General features: G+C 48.3%; 2 protein-coding genes across 2 annotated transcripts in view; both read right to left on the minus strand.

The window, feature by feature from the left end:
- LOC138282944 (protein mono-ADP-ribosyltransferase PARP14-like) overlaps nucleotides 1-18,539 on the minus strand; it is a 570,373-nt gene extending 551,834 nt beyond the window's left edge. Inside the window, exon 1 of the mRNA XM_069221010.1 lies at nucleotides 18,471-18,539. The gene's annotated coding sequence lies outside the window, so the exon portion shown is untranslated. The remainder of the gene's footprint in view (nucleotides 1-18,470) is intronic.
- The window catches only part of LOC138278601 (uncharacterized), a 124,029-nt gene continuing 119,976 nt past the window's right edge, over nucleotides 15,767-19,819 (minus strand). The window contains exon 5 of the mRNA XM_069219262.1: nucleotides 15,767-15,811. Coding sequence (XP_069075363.1) covers nucleotides 15,767-15,811 — 45 coding nt within the window. The remainder of the gene's footprint in view (nucleotides 15,812-19,819) is intronic.

The following is a 19,819-nucleotide window of genomic DNA, read 5'->3' on the forward strand; positions in this document are numbered from 1 at the left end:
ACTCTGGGCACCAGTCCCCCTCCAGAACCAGTGGAGAGATCCATCCACTACCTCTATCCTTCACAGGATGAAGCACTCTGGGCACCAGTCCCCCACCAGAACCAGTGGAGACTGTTATCCACTTGAGAGACAGTGGCTTTGCACTCCCCAGGATGCAGCAGTGGACAAACCACCCACTGGAGAGACTTGAGAGACTGTGGCTTTGCACTCCCCAGGATCCAGCAGTGGGTAAACCACCCACTGGAGAGACTTGAGAGACTGTGGCTTTGCACTCCCCAGGATGCAGCAGTGGGTAAACCACCCACTGGAGAGACTTGAGAGACTGTGGCTTTACACTCCCCAGGATAAAGCAGTGGGCAAACCACCCACTGGAGAGACTTGAGAGACTGTGGCTTTGAACTCCCCAGGATGCAGCAGTGGGTAAACCACCCACTGGAGAGACTTGAGAGACTGTGGCTTTGCAATCCCCAGGATTGAACAGTGGGTATTGAGCCCCCTCGTGGATCTGGCGTTGTGCACTCATCCGGCTGAGGTGCCCCCCCTTCCCTTCCCCCTGAGGTGCCTGTTGTATTTCTATCTGATGCCCCTGCAGTGTTCTCTCTGTTTTGATCTGGTAATGAGTGTGGGCCTCACCCATGCATTTTGGGCCCAGTGGTCCACGGACTATAAATGGTGCAATACCTGGACTACTATTCTTGGTGTATATTTTGTTAATAGTGTATATATGTATATTTTTGCCTACTTGATTTTAATAGATTACAATGGTTACACTCATTTCCTTTTGTCTTTGCATTCTTCTGGGGGGTTGGGGTTGTAACTATAATGTATTGATATGTATTAGTGTGTGTGTTGTAGTGGGTGAGGGTGGGGGTGTTGCGTGTGTGTGTCCCCTTTTTTTCCCTCCCCCCTCCCCTGTTTCGTAGGTGCAGTACTCACCATGGTCTTCGCCGCCGGCGTTCGTGCTCCTGGTACAGGAGCAGGAAGACTATCGCAGGTAGGATTTGGAGTTCCGGCTCCATGGTGTCCTCGTTCCTCGTGGAGTGTGTAGAGGTGAGCGTTTTCCCTTCGAAATTCCTGTTTCCGCCGTGATTTTATCCGCGGTGAATCCGCCCCGGAAAAGGTGGCGGATTGGCCTGTCATAATAGTGTGGGCGGTACATTGTCTTCCGCCTGTCTGTTGGCGGTGACCGCCGCGCTGTTTGTTTGTACCGCCGTGGCGGTCGGAGTGTTAAAGTGTTTGACTTTGTTGCCGGTTTCCGCCACGGTCGTAATTGCAAAAACATTTCCGCCGGCCTGTTGGCGGTCTTACCACCGCTTTAACACCGTCCGCCAGGATTGTAATGACGACCTGTGTGTTTCAAAATGTCACTTTTAGAAAGTAGGCATTTTCTTGCTTAAACCATTCTGTGACTCTGCCTGTTTGTTGATTTCCTGTCTGGATCAGTTTGACAGTTGGGCTGTTTGCACCTCTCCTCTAGACAGTGACACAAAAAAAGGAGCTGGGGTGTAGCCTGCATATCCTGATGGGCAATCTGGGCTGAGGGGAGGGTAGGAGTGGGTACTTACACCTGAAAGGGCTGTGCCCTCACACAAAGCAGTCTCCAACCCCTTGGTGTGTGTTTAGGGCCTGGCCTCGGCAAGGCAGGATCTTGAAAACAACAGAGACTTCTCTTTGAAGTAGGCCTACTTTCAAGGCAGAAAGGGGTAAAAGAGGAGCACCCAAAACCCCTAAAAATCTGATTACTTCTGGAACCAAGAGGAACCTCTGCCAAGGAGAAGAACTGGAGAGCTGGAGGAGGAGTACTGCCCCTTTGCCTGTGACTGTGCTTTGCTGGGTTGGCCTGCAGTAGCTGCTTCTGCCTGAGAGAGGACAAAGACTGACCTTTGTGTGACTTCCCACTAGTGAAGAATCTCCAAGGGCTTGAACTGAGCTTGCCTTCTGTTGGTGAAGTCTCAGGGACAACAAAGACTTCTGTCTGCCAGCACTTGGGCTTTCTGCTTAGAGTCCTACCTCCCAACTAACAATTGGAATCCCAGGTGGAGTGCAGACTGGTAAGTCAGACCTATGTATATTTCCCTAATCACCTATTGAGTCCTGCCCTTAAGGTAGACCTTTAGAATGCTGCAAAAACCTTAGCAACACAGATGTAGCTAATTTTGTGTCATACAAATTGCCACCAGCATGAGTGTAGCTCGCCTCCAAATAGAATGCTATTTGGAGAGTCAGACTGTGTGTAGTTCCCCATAGATCACTCCCTGCATGGGCTCTCCCCATTACTGTCTATCAATCTATTGTCTACAGTCACAGGATATCCATGTATGTGTTACAGATGCAAACATGTTTTTATATCTAATACAGTTTTTTTTATATTTATTTATTTATTTATTCAATTTTACAATAAAACAACAACAATGGCCCGGGAGCCGAAGACACAACAGGAGAATCCACTCAGTGTGCACATGCTATCACAAGAGGAGCTAAGAGCAAACCCTTTAAATCAAAGAACCCCACGTGTCTAAGGCCACCAGTCCGAGTGGCCTCCCATTATATCAAGTAGAGTTACAACGTGAAGCACACCCCTAGACATAAGCTGAATGCAAGAGCTCTCCAGGCACAACTCCACAATAAACACAACAACATACAAATAAAGGCGGCAGGTCAGACTCAATGGCAGGATCATCCGTCATACCTCACATATTACACAACAAGGAACTTCATTCAAGGCAAACAACTAGGAGTGCGTCCATGCACATTCTCCAAGTCTTCCCAAGACAACCCTGGGACTCCAGGAAGGCGCAAAAAGGTGCCCAAATGTCTCAAGGGTGGGAGCACGCAGGAGCCAGTTCCCAATAAATTGAACGCAGCATCCTGCAGCCAATCAGATCTCCTCAGGACCCGGCCCCTCCCCCAGCACATCGCCACTCTTCTCTTCGCCAGCAAGAGAAACATGCTCACCAGACGCCTCCACTCCGACGGAATCCCGTCCAGCCACCCAAGTAGCGCTAACACTGGAGAAAATAGTAAATCCAGTCCAGTTACACTAGCTATCATGTGCATCACCACTCCCCAAAAGGAACGCACCTCTCCACAGTTCCACACCAGATGTAAGAAGTCCGCATCTGGGGCATAACATCGCTCACAATGTGCATCCTCTCAGAGCCCCATTTCACATAGGCTTTGAGGAGTATAATATAAACGGTGCAAATATTTAAAATGTATGAGCCGCAGCCTATAATTTGGCGACAGGGCTCTCATATGAGTGCAACAGCTTCTCCACATAGCCTCAGTAATAACCTCCCAACATCCCTCTCCCATTTAATCTTAGCAGCCTCCACCACCACCCCTCGCTAATCCTGCAAGCAACTATACAATTTTGTAATAAGCCTGCACGGCGACTGTGCGCGCCACAACAATTCAAGCGCCGGGAAAGTCTTAGGCATTGACGGAAGACCAGTAAATAGCGCACGGAGCATCGCATAAATACGAAGTAAATACAGCCTGTGTAGCCCAGTATCAGCTCCGGGCCGCAACACCTCCTCCAGCGAAATCAACCGCTCATTCACAAACCAGTCCCCCAACAAGGACAGCTCAGAGTCAACGAGAAACTCCTTTAATCGTGCATCGCGGGACATCTTTTCATCAGCAACATCCAACACTGGCATCGCAGGAGCAAAGGGTTCACGTATCCTCGATCGGCGCGCCAGAGCAGCCCACGCCCCAGAAGTACACACAACTGTGTTAACCGCCCTGGAGCGAGTCCGGGACACACATCCAAGAAGCCTTGGCAGCCGTTCCAGCCAGATCGCATCGTCTTCAGCCACAAGATGAGGCAAATATCGGATAGGCCGGATCCAGTAGTACGCAAAGTGAGCCTGCCCACAATAATAATAAAGCTCCAGATTAGGGGCAGCAAGGCCCCCCATCTCGAACGGCAACGTCAGCTTCTCCCAGGAAATCTGGGGCCGTCCACCCGGCCACACCAGTCGGACCAAAGCCGATCTAAGCCTCTGCAAGAAACTCGCAGTTAGCACCAATGGGAGGATAACAAACAGATATAAAAACTTAGGCAACACAACCATCTTTACCAGGCCAATGCATCCAAGAAGCGAGAGCGGCAGCGAACGCCATACCTCCAGTCTATCTTCCAACCAGGCTACTAATTTGCCATAATTGGCCATACAGAGGGTCTCCGCATCACAACTCAACCAAACTCCCAGATAAAGAACCGGGCCATTCGCCCAGTCAATAGGATAACGCGTCCGAACACGCGTTGTGCTGCACAATAGGGGAAGAACAACCGACTTCGACCAGTTCATCGTTATACCTGAGAAAACACCAAAACGGACAACCTCAGTAAGCAAGACCTCCAGATTCACACCGGGCTCCCGCACGTACAGTGCAATATCATCCGCGTACATTGATATCAAGATCGGATGTTGCCGAACCTGCAGCCCCCTATGATTATGATGTTGCCGCAAGTAGCCCGCCAGTGGCTCCATCGCTATAGCAAAAAGTAGGGGGTACAAGGGACACCCCTGGTGAGTCCCCCGAGCCACAGGGAAGGAGGCCGAGATATAGCCGTTCAACCGTAACCTCGCAACTGGATCCGTGTACAACAAACGGATCAACTTTGTAAAGCGGCCACTCATACCCACCCTACCCAACAACTCAAATAAATAGGGCCATTGTGAGAAAGTAGCCTCTTTCTAGCCTTGTTACCCCCACTTTTGGCCTGTTTGTGAGTGTATGTCAGGGTGTTTTCACTGTCTCACTGGGATCCTGCCAGCCAGGGCCCAGTGCTCATAGTGAAAACCCTATGTTTTCAGTATGTTTGTTATGTGTCACTGGGACCCTGCTAGTCAGGACCCCAGTGAGACAGTGAAAACACCCTGACATACACTCACAAACAGGCCAAAAGTGGGGGTAACAAGGCTAGAAAGAGGCTACTTTCTCACAATGGCCCTATTTATTTGAGTTGTTGGGTAGGGTGGGTATGAGTGGCCGCTATGTATGTGTTCCCTGTGTGATGCCTAACTGTCTCACTGAGGCTCTGCTAATCAGAACCTCAGTGGTTATGCTCTCTCATTTCTTTCAAATTGTCACTAACAGGCTAGTGACCAATTTTACCAATTTACATTGGCTTACTGGAACACCCTTATAATTCCCTAGTATATGGTACTGAGGTACCCAGGGTATTGGGGTTCCAGGAGATCCCTATGGGCTGCAGCATTTCTTTTGCCACCCATAGGGAGCTCTGACAATTCTTACACAGGCCTGCCACTGCAGCCTGAGTGAAATAACGTCCACGTTATTTCACAGCCATTTTTACACTGCACTTAAGTAACTTATAAGTCACCTATATGTCTAACCTTTACCTGGTAAAGGTTAGGTGCAAAGTTACTTAGTGTGAGGGCACCCTGGCACTAGCTAAGGTGCCCCCACATTGTTCAGGGCCAATTCCCTGAACTTTGTGAGTGCGGGGACACCATTACACGCGTGCACTACATACAGGTCATTACCTATATGTAGCTTCACAATGGTAACTCCGAATATGGCCATGTAACATGTCTAAGATCATGGAATTGCCCCCTCTATGCCATCCTGGCATTGTTGGCACAATTCCATGATCCCAGTGGTCTGTAGCACAGACCCTGGTACTGCCAAACTGCCTTTCCTGGGGTTTCACTGCAGCTGCTGCCAACCCCTCAGACAGGTTTCTGCCCCCCTGGGGTCAAGCCAGGCTTGTCCCAGGATGGCAGAACAAAGGACTTCCTCTGAGAGAGGGTGTTACACCCTCTCCCTTTGGAAAATGGTGTGAAGGCAGGGGAGGAGTAGCCTCCCCCAGCCTCTGGAAATGCTTTCTTGGGCACAGATGTGCCCAATTCTGCATAAGCCAGTCTACACCGGTTCAGGGACCCCTTAGCCCTGCTCTGGCGCGAAACTGGACAAAGGAAAGGGGCGTGACCACTCCCCTGACCTGCACCTCCCCTGGGAGGTGTCCAGAGCTCCTCCAGTGTGCTCCAGACCTCTGCCATCTTGGAAACAGAGGTGCTGCTGGCACACTGGACTGCTCTGAGTGGCCAGTGCCACCAGGTGACGTCAGAGACTCCTTCTGATAGGCTCCTTCAGGTGTTAGTAGCCTATCCTCTCTTCTAAGTAGCCAAACCCTCTTTTCTGGCTATTTAGGGTCTCTGTCTCTGGGGAAACTTTAGATAACGAATGCAAGAGCTCATCCGAGTTCCTCTGCATCTCTCTCTTCACCTTCTGCCAAGGAATCGACTGCTGACCGCGCTGGAAGCCTGCAAACCTGCAACATAGTAGCAAAGACGACTACTGCAACTCTGTAACGCTGATCCTGCCGCCTTCTCGACTGTTTTCCTGGTGGTGCATGCTGTGGGGGTAGTCTGCCTCCTCTCTGCACTAGAAGCTCCGAAGAAATCTCCCGTGGGTCGACGGAATCTTCCCCCTGCAACCGCAGGCACCAAAAAGCTGCATTACCGGTCCCTTGGGTCTCCTCTCAGCACGACGAGCGAGGTCCCTCGAATCCAGCAACTCTGTCCAAGTGACTCCCACAGTCCAGTGACTCTTCAGTCCAAGTTTGGTGGAGGTAAGTCCTTGCCTCACCTCGCTAGACTGCATTGCAGGGAACCGCGACTTTTGAAGCTACTCCGGCCCCTGTGCACTTCCGGTGGAAATCCTTTGTGCACAGCCAAGCCTGGGTCCACGGCACTCTAACCTGCATTGCACGACTTTCTAAGTTGGTCTCCGGCGACGTGGGACTCCTTTGTGTAACTTCGGGTGAGCAGTTTCACGCATCCTTGTAGTGCCTGTTTCTGGCACTTCTCCGGGTGCTACTTGCTGCTAAGGGGGCTCCTTGTCTTGCTCGATGTCCCCTCTACCTCCTGGTCCAATTTGCGACCTCCTGGTCCCTCCTGGGCCACAGCAGCGTCCAAAAACGCTAAATGCACGATTTACAGCTAGCAAGGCTTGTTGGCGTCTTTTCGGCAGGAAAATACTTCTGCACAACTCTCCACGGCGAGAGGGATCCGTCCACGAAAGGGGAAGTCTCTAGCCCTTTTCGTTCCTGCAGAAACCTCTGCTTCTTCTGTCCAGTAGAAGCTTCTTTGCACCCACAGCTGGCATTTCCTGGGCATCTGCCCATCTCCGACTTGCTTGTGACTTTTGGACTTGGTCCCCTTGTTCCACATGTACCCAAGATTGGAAATCCATTGTTGTTGCATTGTTGGTTTGTGTCTTTCCTGCATTATTCCTCTAACACGACTTCTTTGTCCTTGGGGAACTTTAGTGCACTTTGCACTCACTTTTCAGGGTCTTGGGGAGGGTTATTTTTCCAACTCTCACTATTTTCTAATAGTCCCAGCGACCCTCTACAAGGTCACATAGGTTTGGGGTCCATTTGTGGTTCGCATTCCACTTTTGCAGTATATGGTTTGTGTTGCCCCTATCCCTATGTTTCCCCATTGCATCCTATTGTAGCTATACATTGTTTGCACTGTTTTCTAAGACTATACTGCATATTTTTGCTATTGTGTATATATATCTTGTGTATATTTCCTATCCTCTCACTGAGGGTACACTCTAAGATACTTTGGCATATTGTCATAAAAATAAAGTACCTTTATTTTTAGTATAACTGTGTATTGTGTTTTCTTATGATATTGTGCAAGTGACACTTGTGGTACTGTAGTAGCTTCACACGTCTCCTAGTTCAGCCTAAGCTGCTCTGCTAAGCTACCATTATCTATCAGCCTATGCTGCTAGACACCCTATACACTAATAAGGGATAACTGGGCCTGGTGCAAGGTGCAAGTACCCCTTGGTACTCACTACAAGCCAGTCCAGCCTCCTACAGCCATGCTAAAGAATCAAACGCCTTTGTTGCATCGAGGAACACCGCCACCGCCTCATCCTCTGCTGCAAGACCGCCCAGAGCAGCAAAAAACATACACAGATTACGTGCTGTCGACCGCTCCGGCACTAAACCAGATTGATCTGGGAGCACCAAGCACGACATCAACGGCCTCAGACGCAGTGCCAACAACTTAGCCAGAATTTTGTTGTCCACATTAATCATGGAAAGCGGGCGATACGACTCACATCGACAAGGATCCTCACCCGGCTTAAGTATCGTAACGATCAATGCCTCTCGCAAGGCGGCAGGAAGAGACCCAGCCTCTAGCGCCTCAGCGTATCCCTCCCGCAGGTAAGGGGCCAGAATCTCATCTGTAAAAGGCAGCGGTTAAGCCGTCCAAGCCACGGGACTTATCACCAGGCAACCCACTGATTACAGCTTTGATCCCATCCACCGAAAAAGGTTCATCAAAGTAAGCTCTATGTGCATCTTCAAACCAAAGCAAGCTGATCTCTGAAAAATAAGCAGGAACCGCATCAAGATGCGGCTCAGCGGGGGCTGAGTATAAATCCTGGAAATAGCTCATAAAAACCTTCAGGATACCCTCCGTGCCCACTACCGGCTCACCCCCCTGTCCGTCGATTTCAGTAACGTAGTCACTTGCCCAAGGTTTCCGCAGCATGTTCGCCAGTGTCCGACCCACCCTGTCTCCCTCCCCGTACCGCCGGGCTCTAGCATAACGTCCTAAAAAACAAACTTCCCGCTGGGAGGCCTCCTCGTATCGCCAGACTGCATCGCGTAAGGCTGCCAGCGTCTCACCAGCCCAATCCTCCACCCTTTTCGTCTCCAGTTCCGCTATCTGTAATTCCAGTCCGGCCAACTCACGGCGCAAAGAGCGGAACACACCGTGCTGCTTGGAAAGGCACTCTCCCCGAATAACCACTTTAAAGGCCCCCCACAGCATTCCAGCCGAACTAATCAATCCAGAGTTTTCAGCAAAATAATGTAGAATGGCCTCGCGAATCTCCTCGCGAAACGCCTCATCCCGCAGGGCCCCCCGCGGCAAGCGCCAAGCAAACGCAGCGCTTGGGATCCCAGGGATCGCCAGCTGCAGCTTTACCGGGGAATGATCCGAAAGGGTCCGGGCCAGATGCTCCACCGACTGCATCCACATCTCGATATCTCTAGTTCCCAACCACCGGTCCAAACAGGACCAGCTATTGTGCACTTAGTTGACACACATGCCCTCCCTACGATCACCATGCTTAGCCCTCCATAAATCAAATAAACCACCATCACTCATCAAGGTCATCAGGGCAGCAGCAGAAGCAGAGTGATGAGGCCTAGCCACACTCTCTCGGTCCCTCTCTGGATCCAAAACCACATTGAAATCTCCCCCCCAAATCACAGCCCCACCCCCCATCGACTCAACCAAGCGCCACACCTCATTAAAAAAAACAGGGTCATCCACATTAGGGCTGTAGACCGACACCAGCCGGCAAGGTGTATCTAACAGCGTCCCGCTCAACAACACATAACGTCCATTCGGGTCCACTATAGCCCGGTGCGTAAGCCATTGCAGCCCCTTATGCAACAATATCGCTACCCCTCGAGCATAGCGCGAGTACACCGCTCCATGACATTCACCAATCCACCCAGCCTTCAGCCGATTCAACGTGGAGGCCTCCAAATGAGTCTCCTGAAGCATACACACATCAATCTGATGTCGCTGAATGTAAGCGGACATAAGACGCACCTTACGCTGATCATTTAAACCACGCACATTCCAAGTTAAGCAATTAACCACCGTTATCTCCCGTCACATCACTGCAACAATTCCATGCGTCCCGCCACAAAGTCATCCGCCGCCGCCCACCAGACTCAATCAGCACAGATAGACAGTGATAACAGAGCCAAACGTCAGAGAAACAACCAACCCAATCACAATCCCACCCCCACCCACGCAGACCCCCCAAACGGGCCAAAGCGGAAACCACCCCCCCATCTCACCCCCAAAGGGAACGGAAACCCACAACATAGTAGAGCAAAAGGACTCATCCATGGGGCATGAGTCGAACCGTCCAGCTCATCCATGAACGCAGATGGGCCGGAGAGGACAAAGGGCTAAAGTAACAGATAAACCGACACAGCAGCACTTGAGAAAGGACACCAGGCAGCACAGCAAGGCACTTTACAAAACCAAGGGCCCAGTGGAGTTACAAAACCAAAGCAAGTCAATCAGTGTTACTAAGGTTTGCCCGCTCCGAACCAGGATCTCTAGGCTCCCCCGTCACCGCTTTCTGTGGAAGCGCCTTGACAAATTTGGCTGCCAGCTTCGGATCCGTAAAGAAATGCAAAATGCCCCCATGCTGTATCTGGAGCTTCGCCGGATAAGTGAGGGAAAACGAGCTGCAGTCAGACTTAAAGATCGCTTAATCGGCTTAACGGCCTGCACACTTGGAGTATAGTCCAGGAAAAATTGCAGCTCTGTATTTTTATAAATCACCGGGCGCCGTTCTCTGGCCAACCGCAACACAGTGTCTCAGTCATGATAATTCAAGAGACGGAAAATAATCGGTCACGGCGGAGTCCCAGGAGGGGGCCTAGGGTCCAACGATCGGTGAGCCCGCTCAACCACCAGCATGCGAGATAACTCACCAGGAAACAAGTCAGAAAGCATTCTCTCCATAAAATCCTCCATCCTGCCCATGTCTGTGGACTCAGGAAGACCAATCAGACTGACTTTATTGCGCCGGGACCTAATCTAAATCTTCATTTTTGTTCCTGATGACTTCCAGGACCCACTACATCTGCAGCAAGCGTTCCCTCTCACCCTGCCTCTGATCCTCCATCTCCGAGGCACGCAACTCAAGGTGGTCAAATCGGGCATCATGGTCATCTACCCGGGCCCTAATGCGGTCCATCTGCTCCGTCAGATTATTCAGCTTGACATCAATGCCCGCCAAGCTGCACTTAAGGTCCAGGAACATGGATTCAGCAGAGGTTTTGGGGAGCCCGTCATCCGTCTGCGCCGCTCCAGGCAGCTGAACAGGGGGGCCCCCCTTCCGCTTGCCACCGTCAAAGGACAGCTTGGCCCTAAAGGGGACCAATGTGCGCCAAAAAAGACCTCCACTGCACCCCCCCGGCCCGATCCGGCCGGCGATCTCCGCCACCAGGCCCTTCCGACAAGGGCGGACTTCAGGAGGCCCAGGGCAGGCCCGCACGTCCGCGGAGCCTAAAGCGCAGGCACTCCACTGCACAGGAGGCCCCTCCGCCACCAACTTCAGAGCCTCCTCACTCCAGAAGCCGCGCTGCCCAGGCGGCCTATATTGGCGACCCCGAGCCCGCGCAATTCGACCGCCTCTCCTGAGGCGGGATAGACCCTGCTGTCCCCGGCGCGCCCCTCACAGCAAGGCCGCACGCGGCCGCGAGTCACGGGAGGAGCAGAAATCCCGGGGGGGGGCCGCGGCCCGACAAGACCGACGAGGGCCCCCCCCAGCGGCACTCACCGTGCGCTCCACTCCAGCAGGGGCCAAGAAGCACCCCCCGGGTGCCCACAGCAACACGAGGCAGCCCGCACGAGCCAGGCGCGCCTCTCCCTGAGGGTCCGACGCCAGCCAGACCCACCTCTGCAATCCGGCCAAGAGGCCCGTCCGCAGCCGGAGCCCCCACACCAACAGGGGCACCGGTCCCAGCCTAAACTCTCCCAGCCGGGGGGAGCGCTATTTACGCCGCTCCGTCAGGATAAATTACGAAGGGAGCCCCTCGTCCGGCGGAGCCTCACACAGTGACGGCCATCTTGCTGGCCGGCTCGCTCCGCCCCCCTCATATCTAATACAGTTAATAAAATTGATAAGTGGAAGCTATTTTTCAAACAAGTATAATCCATGGTGTCAATAGATGACTATACCTACCATGATGCTCTGTTCCTGGATCTGACAATCATAAGTGGAATGTAATGGTGTAAAACTATCCTTTACGTCCGTATGCACACACATCTCAAAAACGAATGCATTTGCCAGTCACCATGTCATGTTTAGGAATAAAATATCACCTCTTGTGCATCTCAGCCATGTTGACACCTGCGCATAGGTATACTGAATTGTAGAAAATGCTTACATAAGTCATTGTCTTTTGAATCCAAGACATAAAAAGATTTGTTGTGACATGCTGAACAGAATTATTAGCCACACACAAGTTAAATTTCACTGTCCATATATTGATCAATTACAGTAATGTGCATTATGAACAATTGTGTATCCAATGTTTTTCAGCATGCTAGGTCTTGGAAGGGTTCAGGACTCCAATGTACCTACCACTGTGTTAGCCTCAAAGTCTGTCACAAAAAACCTACAAATCTGAACATGCACTTTTGCATTTCAGGACATCTCTACAAGGTCAAGACTGGAGTTTCCATATGTGTAAATGAGGCTGCATGGGTTTCACAATGAAAATCACACAAACGCCTAATCAGTCAATCTCTCCCTTTTTAGGTTTTAGATTAGCCCTCAAGTAAACAAAGACACATGAAATACACAAACAATATTTTATTCATGTATCCTCTGTATCTTTCACAGATCCAACCACCCAGAGTTTACCACTATCTGGAAGTCAAGAAACCTCCACTCCATCCCAGGAGCAAACCTTTAGTGAGGACCCCAATGCTGCAAGTCCAGGTAATAAGGAGCAAGCTGGCTCATCTGGTCTGTCCGGCCACACGGCTCCAGCAAGTCAAACCCAGTCCACAGCTACACCTCCCACCACAGCTGCAAGAAGACCTCAGCAGGAGGACACATCCACTTCCTGTGTACCGACAGTCAGCACACCTATCCTGTGCCTCCCAGTCCTGGCTCCTGTTGAGCCACCAACAACTCTGCCGACAGGTCTGCCAGGACCCAGTTGTTTGCGCCCACTTCAAGGGACAGGCTAGTGGGTGTAGGGGTCGAGAGAGGGAATCTTTGGGCCAGTCAGTGGAAACTACTCCAGTCCACCTCTGACTAAGTCTTGGGATCAGTACAACAGTCCCAAGACGTGATGGGCCAGGTCCTAACCGAGCTCCGGGACCTTAAGCAGGTACAGAGGGAGAACAATGTGGAGTTGCAGAACAACAATTTCACTTTGGGCTCCTTGAATGGGGTAATGTATGACATCTACCAGATCATCTGCAGGGCTTTTCCTGGTCCATTTGCCCCTGCCTGTGGTTCTCACACATCTGGGCAAACTACAACTCTGCCAACTACAGACGGGGAGGTCCTGCCACAGGAGGAGCCTGCTTCTACCACCCCAGTCCCTGCACCTGTGCCCCCCACTCCTCCCCCGATGGGACTGTCATCAGGACCAGCAGCAGAGGATGGCAAGACCAACACCACCACCTCCAAGAGACACCCAATTTAATCTCCCCCTCTGTTACTACCATTCATCCTGTGGACTGTTTTGCGGACAAGTTTACCTTTTCTGAGAACTGTAGTATTTTGGACATTGGACTTCAAACTGTTTTGGGCTCTACCACCATGTTTCCATCCACCATGACAGATTCTTTTTGTTCAATTTATATTATTTGATTCACATTGTAGGAAAGTGCCCTTCTGGCATGGTTACCCCCCACTTTTTGTCTGATATCTGATGCTAACTTGACCGAGTGTGTGCTGAGATCCTGCTAACCAGGCCCCAGCACCTGTGTTCTTTCCCCAAACTGTTCCATTGCTTCCACAATTGACACACCCCTGGCACACAGCTCAGTCCCTTGTAAAAGGTATCAGTGGTACCAATTGCTCTGTGACCAGGGATGGTTCCTAAAGGCTGCAGCATGTATTATGGCACCCTAAGGGACCCCTCAGCAAACCCGTGAACACTGCCGTTGCAGCTTGTGTGTGCTGTGGGAGAAAAAGTTAAAGTCGACATGACACCAATCCCTGGGTTCCATGCCTACAATACACTGCCTGTGTAGGTAATACATGTAAGTAATCCGTCTAGCTGGTCTTACAGCCCTAAGGCAGGGTGCACTTTTCCACAGGTGAGGACACAGCTGCATGAGCAATATGCCCTTGCAGTGCCTAAGTCCATTCTTGGACATTGTAAGTGCAGTATGGCCATAATGAGTACTTGAGCTGGGAGTTTGTCATTATGAACTCCACAGCTCCAGGATAGCTTTACTGAAGACTAGAAAGTTTGGTTTCAAACTTCTAAGCTTAATATACCCACACTGATGCCAGTGTTGGATTTATGAAAAATGTAAACAGAGGGCTTTTTAGAGATGCTCCCTGTATTTCTTCCAACTCTTTAGTGTGTGGGTGACTGGTCTGTGCCAGCCTGCTACTAACAGACAAGTTTCTGACCCCATGGGGTGAGGGCCTTTGGGCTCTCAGGGGTCAGGGACAAAGCCTGCTCTGGGTGGAGGTGCTTCATACCTCCACCCAGAGCAGGTGCAGGAACAGCAACACTTGGGGGTGAGCCTCAAAGGCTCCTGCCTTTTGTTCTGCTGCCTCAGGGCACTCCAGCTAGTGAAGCTGCCTGCCCTCTGTACCAAGCCCCACTTTTGGTGAAAGGTCCGGCAGGAAACATACAAAACACAAGTAGGAATGCCCACCCCAGCTGGGACCACCCCTAGGGTGCCCAGAGGTGAGGTGAACCCCTCTCTGCAGAATCCTTCATCTTGCTTTGGAGGGAGATAGCCAATATTGTTAGGAATGTGCCCCTTCCCAAAGGGAGTGGGCAGAGGAAGGGTGTAGCCACCCTCAGTAGCCATTGGCTTCTGACTTCTGAAACGCCCCGAAATCTAGTATTTAGGGGCACCCCTGAACCTTGCTCTTTAGATTCCTGGCGCCACTTGGCACCCAACACCAAATTTGACCTCTGCACCCAGCCGGCCCGTGTTGCTGGTGGTGCACCCTTATTGTCTTCTTGAACCTTTCTCTGTGGACCCCATAACCCCCAAAGACTGGGATCGTACATCGAGTACTTACCTGCAAGCTGTATTGATTCTTTTTCTCCCCTAGGACTACATTGATTTCTATGATTTTTTAACAGTATGGTAGGGCTTCACATACACATGTGGTTTGAGCAACTCAAGTGGCACATATTGCCTTGATAACAGCATCACACAGAAAACAGGTCTGATACAATCTTCAGAAATGCCATCAGAGTGCAAGTTGTCTTTGGAAAATATTTGCCCATCCCAAGTGGGTGTCTCTCCCAGGATCAACACATGTTCACTTTGTACTCCCAAACAGCAAAATATAACAGCAAAGGTCACAACAGTGAAATGTCCAAATGAAGATGACATGGAGAAGGACCCAGAAATAGAATAACAAGGGAAAAGCATTTTTACCACATAGAAAATGTAAATCAATTGACAAGTCATGAAGACACACATACTTAGCACAAGCAAATTTCATCTATTTCAATGGCATAACGCAATGTAGGGAAACCCTGATCCACTAACATATTTGCCTTGAAATTTCCTGCACTGACCATTCATAAAAAATACCATAGCAGAGAGATATGTACCGTAGGAACCAAGTTGTACTGACACTGAAGCATAACATTTGTAAAGGTAAACTTACACTCAGGTGAAGAAGTGGGCAATCACATCATGACGTAAGTCAACTACTTCTTCTTCACCACTGTCATCTTCATAGGGCATTTCAGCATCCTCACTCAGGGGCTCATCACGGTCTCCCTCCTCTGCAATTATAGGGATGTCTCTCTTCAGGGCAATGTTATGGAGTATGCAGCAGGCAACTGTGATTTGCCACACCTTGTCAAAGAGTGTCCACCGGTCTTGTCCAACACACATAAATCTAGACTTCAGGAGCCTGAAAGCCCATTCCACTGGCCTCCGTGTTCTTCCATTGGCCTCATTGAAGGAGGGTTTTCCTGGCATAGTTGGATTGCTCAGTGGTGCCAATAACAACGGTCATTAAGGATATGCTGCGTCTCCTACACAAAAGCAACACATTAACAGATCACTATCATATCAAACCATTGGCTCTCCCTAAACTATGATTCTTGCAAAATATGTACAGGTCATGTTGTACTTATCAACAAGCCAGGCACTCTCTGGTACAAGTTGTGACATCTGCATGGGTATATTGCTCTTCTGTAGTATGAATTAATCATGTGTCCACCCAGGGAAGAGGGCACACATACTTGAGATTTATAACTCTTGTAGGCAGACAACTTGCACATTGATGGAATGGAAGTTCTTCTGATTGCAGTAGACCTGTTCTCTGTTGTGTGGTGACACCAAAGCATATGTGTGCCATCAATTGATCCAACCACATGTGGTATTTCACCGAAAGCATAAAATTCTTCCTTCACTGTGGCCAAATCCTGTGGATGTGGCAAATGGATGTAGCTGTTCATGTTCTTAATCAGGGAAGCAAGGACTTATAGTAGTACATCACTGAAAGTTGCCTGGGACATGCCCTCAGATACTGCCACAGTGTATTCAACAGTGCCAGTGGCTACAAAATGCAGTTCTGCCATGATTTGGATTCAAATTGTGAGGCAGGATATCAGGCTCTAACTGCTGACACAAATCCGGACAGTGCGCCTATTTATATGATATTGCTTTATGCTATCCCTTTCCACCATGGTGGCAAGGTCTGGAAAGGGCTGGAACACCTACGACTGTTGCCTCCTACCCATGGCTGGGTTGAGGCATCTGTATGTATAAGAAGAAATGTCAGATGGAATGGGCACACCATTCTTCTAATGTCACAGCACATCTAACTTCTGGGTAACAGCAGACAGTTCATTGGGTAATACATGTACACAAACTGACATAAAATATTTGCCCCACTAAGATATAAAGGAATACTTTTTTTTTTTTTAATCCTCAATTTCCTCAATACATTTGACCTATATTATTTGCACTGATTTTTGTATTTTTATTTAAATATCGACAAAGGGGGTATTACTTCCCCTGCGGCATTGACAAACACAGGCACGGTACACATTTTGTCATGCCATATCTTGCCCAAAAAACTGTAGTTCATATCTGACTGATAGAAAAGCCCTAGCCTCCATTTTGAGTGCTGGTGAGGCAAAAAAAATTACAAAATATGCAGCTAAACACTCTGAGATAGCAGCTGGCTGATTTTGCTGTCAGGATATTGCCTAGCCGATGGCTGTCAGCGGAAGTTGACCGCGTAAAACGTGGCAACCTCCATGACGGGCCCTGCCATAGGTTAACATGTGTGACGGTGTAATAAAAGTCTCCCATGTATGTAGCAGAATAAATCCACAGATGAAATGTTGTAGACAGTAGTCCACTTTGTTTTTCTTACAAGGTTAAATGAGCCTGCAACCCATACGACCGTAGTCTCAAGAGGAAAGCAACAACTGTCGTAACTGAAGACACAGCTACAGGAGTCCCACTCATAGTGTTTTAAACATAAACTACACTCGGGACAATATTCAGAAGGAAACAACTAGATAGCAAGCTGCTGTATTCGAATGCACTCTCGCGCACCATAAGTCACATGACTGCGCTCGACTGAAGTACAAGCAATGTGCACACTAAAACAATATTTAAAATAACAAGAAAAGCACACTACAACACCTTCCCCCTTTAAAAGAAAGAAATAAATAAAAACAAAAAACATGAATCAATACATCTCATGCAGTAATAAACATTTGCTTTGTCCAACAAAAAAAAAAAACTCGTAATATAATAATCCTTGAACTTGATACCCACATTGTGTTTCTCACCAACAGAGGTTCGAGCTTGATGTTGTTCCTAACCACCATTTGCACACAGCAATGACATCACTTCACTTACAGAAACAACGATTAAATCAGACATATATACAGCATCATTGTAGTTATCACTCCTGTTTGTTGATCCTCAATAAACGCATAGCCTGATAATGAATCAGCATCTTTAGCTGCTAAAACTTTACTTGCTTGATCATGTATGACTTTGATAAGATCTCTTTTACTCCACCAACATTTATTTTTCAACAACACTGAACCCTTTGAAAGTTTTTCAAATTGTACAGGAGAAATGAACTTAGAATGACCTTTCTTTGCTCTGATAGTCATTTTCACTAGTACCCAAACTCCAATCAGGAAGTCAACATCCTTGATTCTGTGTTTCCTACTAAACAGTTTCTGTGAACTAATCTGATTTCTTTGCACTGCAGTCTCAAGCTCAGAAATATCTTCTTACCTGTTCCTGTTGAACTTTCTCTTCCGAACTGGAGAAATTGCATACCTGGAAAATCTCTTACGTAAAAGAACAAATGGGCACACCCCAGTAGTACTTTAGGGAGTATTTAAATATGACCAAATTTTCGGCTGTAAAAAAGAGTTGACTTCAATACCACCTCCCAACGCTGTTTGTACTCCCTCTTTAACAAACCTGTTCATTCGTTCCACCAAGCCATTTTCGGAAGGAGAATATAATGGCAATATAAATTCTTTCATTTTATGTGATACAAAATGTGTGCCATTTGCAGTAACTATTTACCTAGTTGCTCCTTCAATGGAGAAAATATTAGTTAAATTTTTTAAAATAGATTCAGTGTTGGGAATAGATGTAAAACCAACATATAGCCATTTAGAAAAAAAATCAACCAGAACTATCATGTACCTTTGTGATGTTGGAAGTGTTTCAAAAGGTCCAGCAAAATCCAAAGCTACTTTTTGCCAAGCTTCATCTGGTAATAGAACATTGTAAAGGGGAGTATTAATAGGCTTCCACTGTTTATCAGAAATTAAGCATATTGTACATTCATCCACAAATTTAGCTACTTGAGACGCCAAGCCTGGCAACCAATACATTTGCTACAGAGTTTTGCAGGTACTGCTAGCTCCTAAATGCCCCTTTTGTGCCTCTTTAATGAGATTGTTTCTCAGCGAAACTGGAGGAATGCAATGATCATCATGTAATAATACACCATCTACAAGGGCTAATTCATCAGATACTTGCACATATGGACACAAACCTGCATTAACATTAATTTCTCTTGGCTATCCTTTCTCTAAGAATGTTTTATTTCTAATAACATTTGTTCTTCTTGTGCAGCTGTAATCCAATCCTTATATGATAATGAAACAGAATTATGTACAATGTCCCCCACTACAGCAATAACACAATCACCTTCATCTGAACTTTCCATATCTGCTTCATAAGGAACTTTTAACCTGGAAAGACAACCAGCACGAACATTCCAACCTCCAGGAATATACTTACGAATAAAAACATACTTCTGCCATTTGGAAAGTAGCCTCACTAAATGAGAAGATGCTCTTCCAGAACCATTACCTTTCAAGAGATGAAGTAATGATTTGTGATCAGTAAACATATCAAATCTAACACCCCAAATAAAGTTTTAAAAACTTTCTACTGCCCATGAACATGCTAAGGCCTCACGCTCTATGGTGCTATAATGTGATCCAGCATTAGTGAGGGAACGGGAAGCAAAGGCAACAGTGGTCTCACTACCTTTCTCAATCTGAGACAGAACAGCTCCTAAACCTATCTGACTTGCATCCACAGTGATCAAACACTTTAACCAGCAACAAAAGGTGACAACGCTGGTGCGGATACAATCATGACTTGGACCCAGTCTCTATTTATGAGATGGGATGAGATGAGATAATATCCTGATTTACATGGAGGATCCTGAACAACACTGCATTGTCTTGAAACGTGTTCTCAATATTTTGAAAGACAAAGGGGTGACAGTCAGGCCAGAAAAATGCAATTTATTCACCTCTCAAGTAGAATATTTAGGAAATACTATATCTTCAGAGGGTATTCCTCCCAAGTTTTTTTAATGTAGTTGCTATTCCAGAAGCTCCTCTTCCATGTGACAAGGATGCTTTACGTTCATTCTTAGGCCTTTGTGAGTTGTTTAGTCCCTGGATCACTACTTAAAAAATGAGTCAAATTGGACTGGTCACCCACCATTCAAAAAGCTTTCATTAAAACTAAGC

The sequence above is a fragment of the Pleurodeles waltl genome, chromosome 2_2 (genome assembly GCF_031143425.1).
Source record: "Pleurodeles waltl isolate 20211129_DDA chromosome 2_2, aPleWal1.hap1.20221129, whole genome shotgun sequence".
Lineage (NCBI taxonomy): Eukaryota > Metazoa > Chordata > Amphibia > Caudata > Salamandridae > Pleurodeles > Pleurodeles waltl.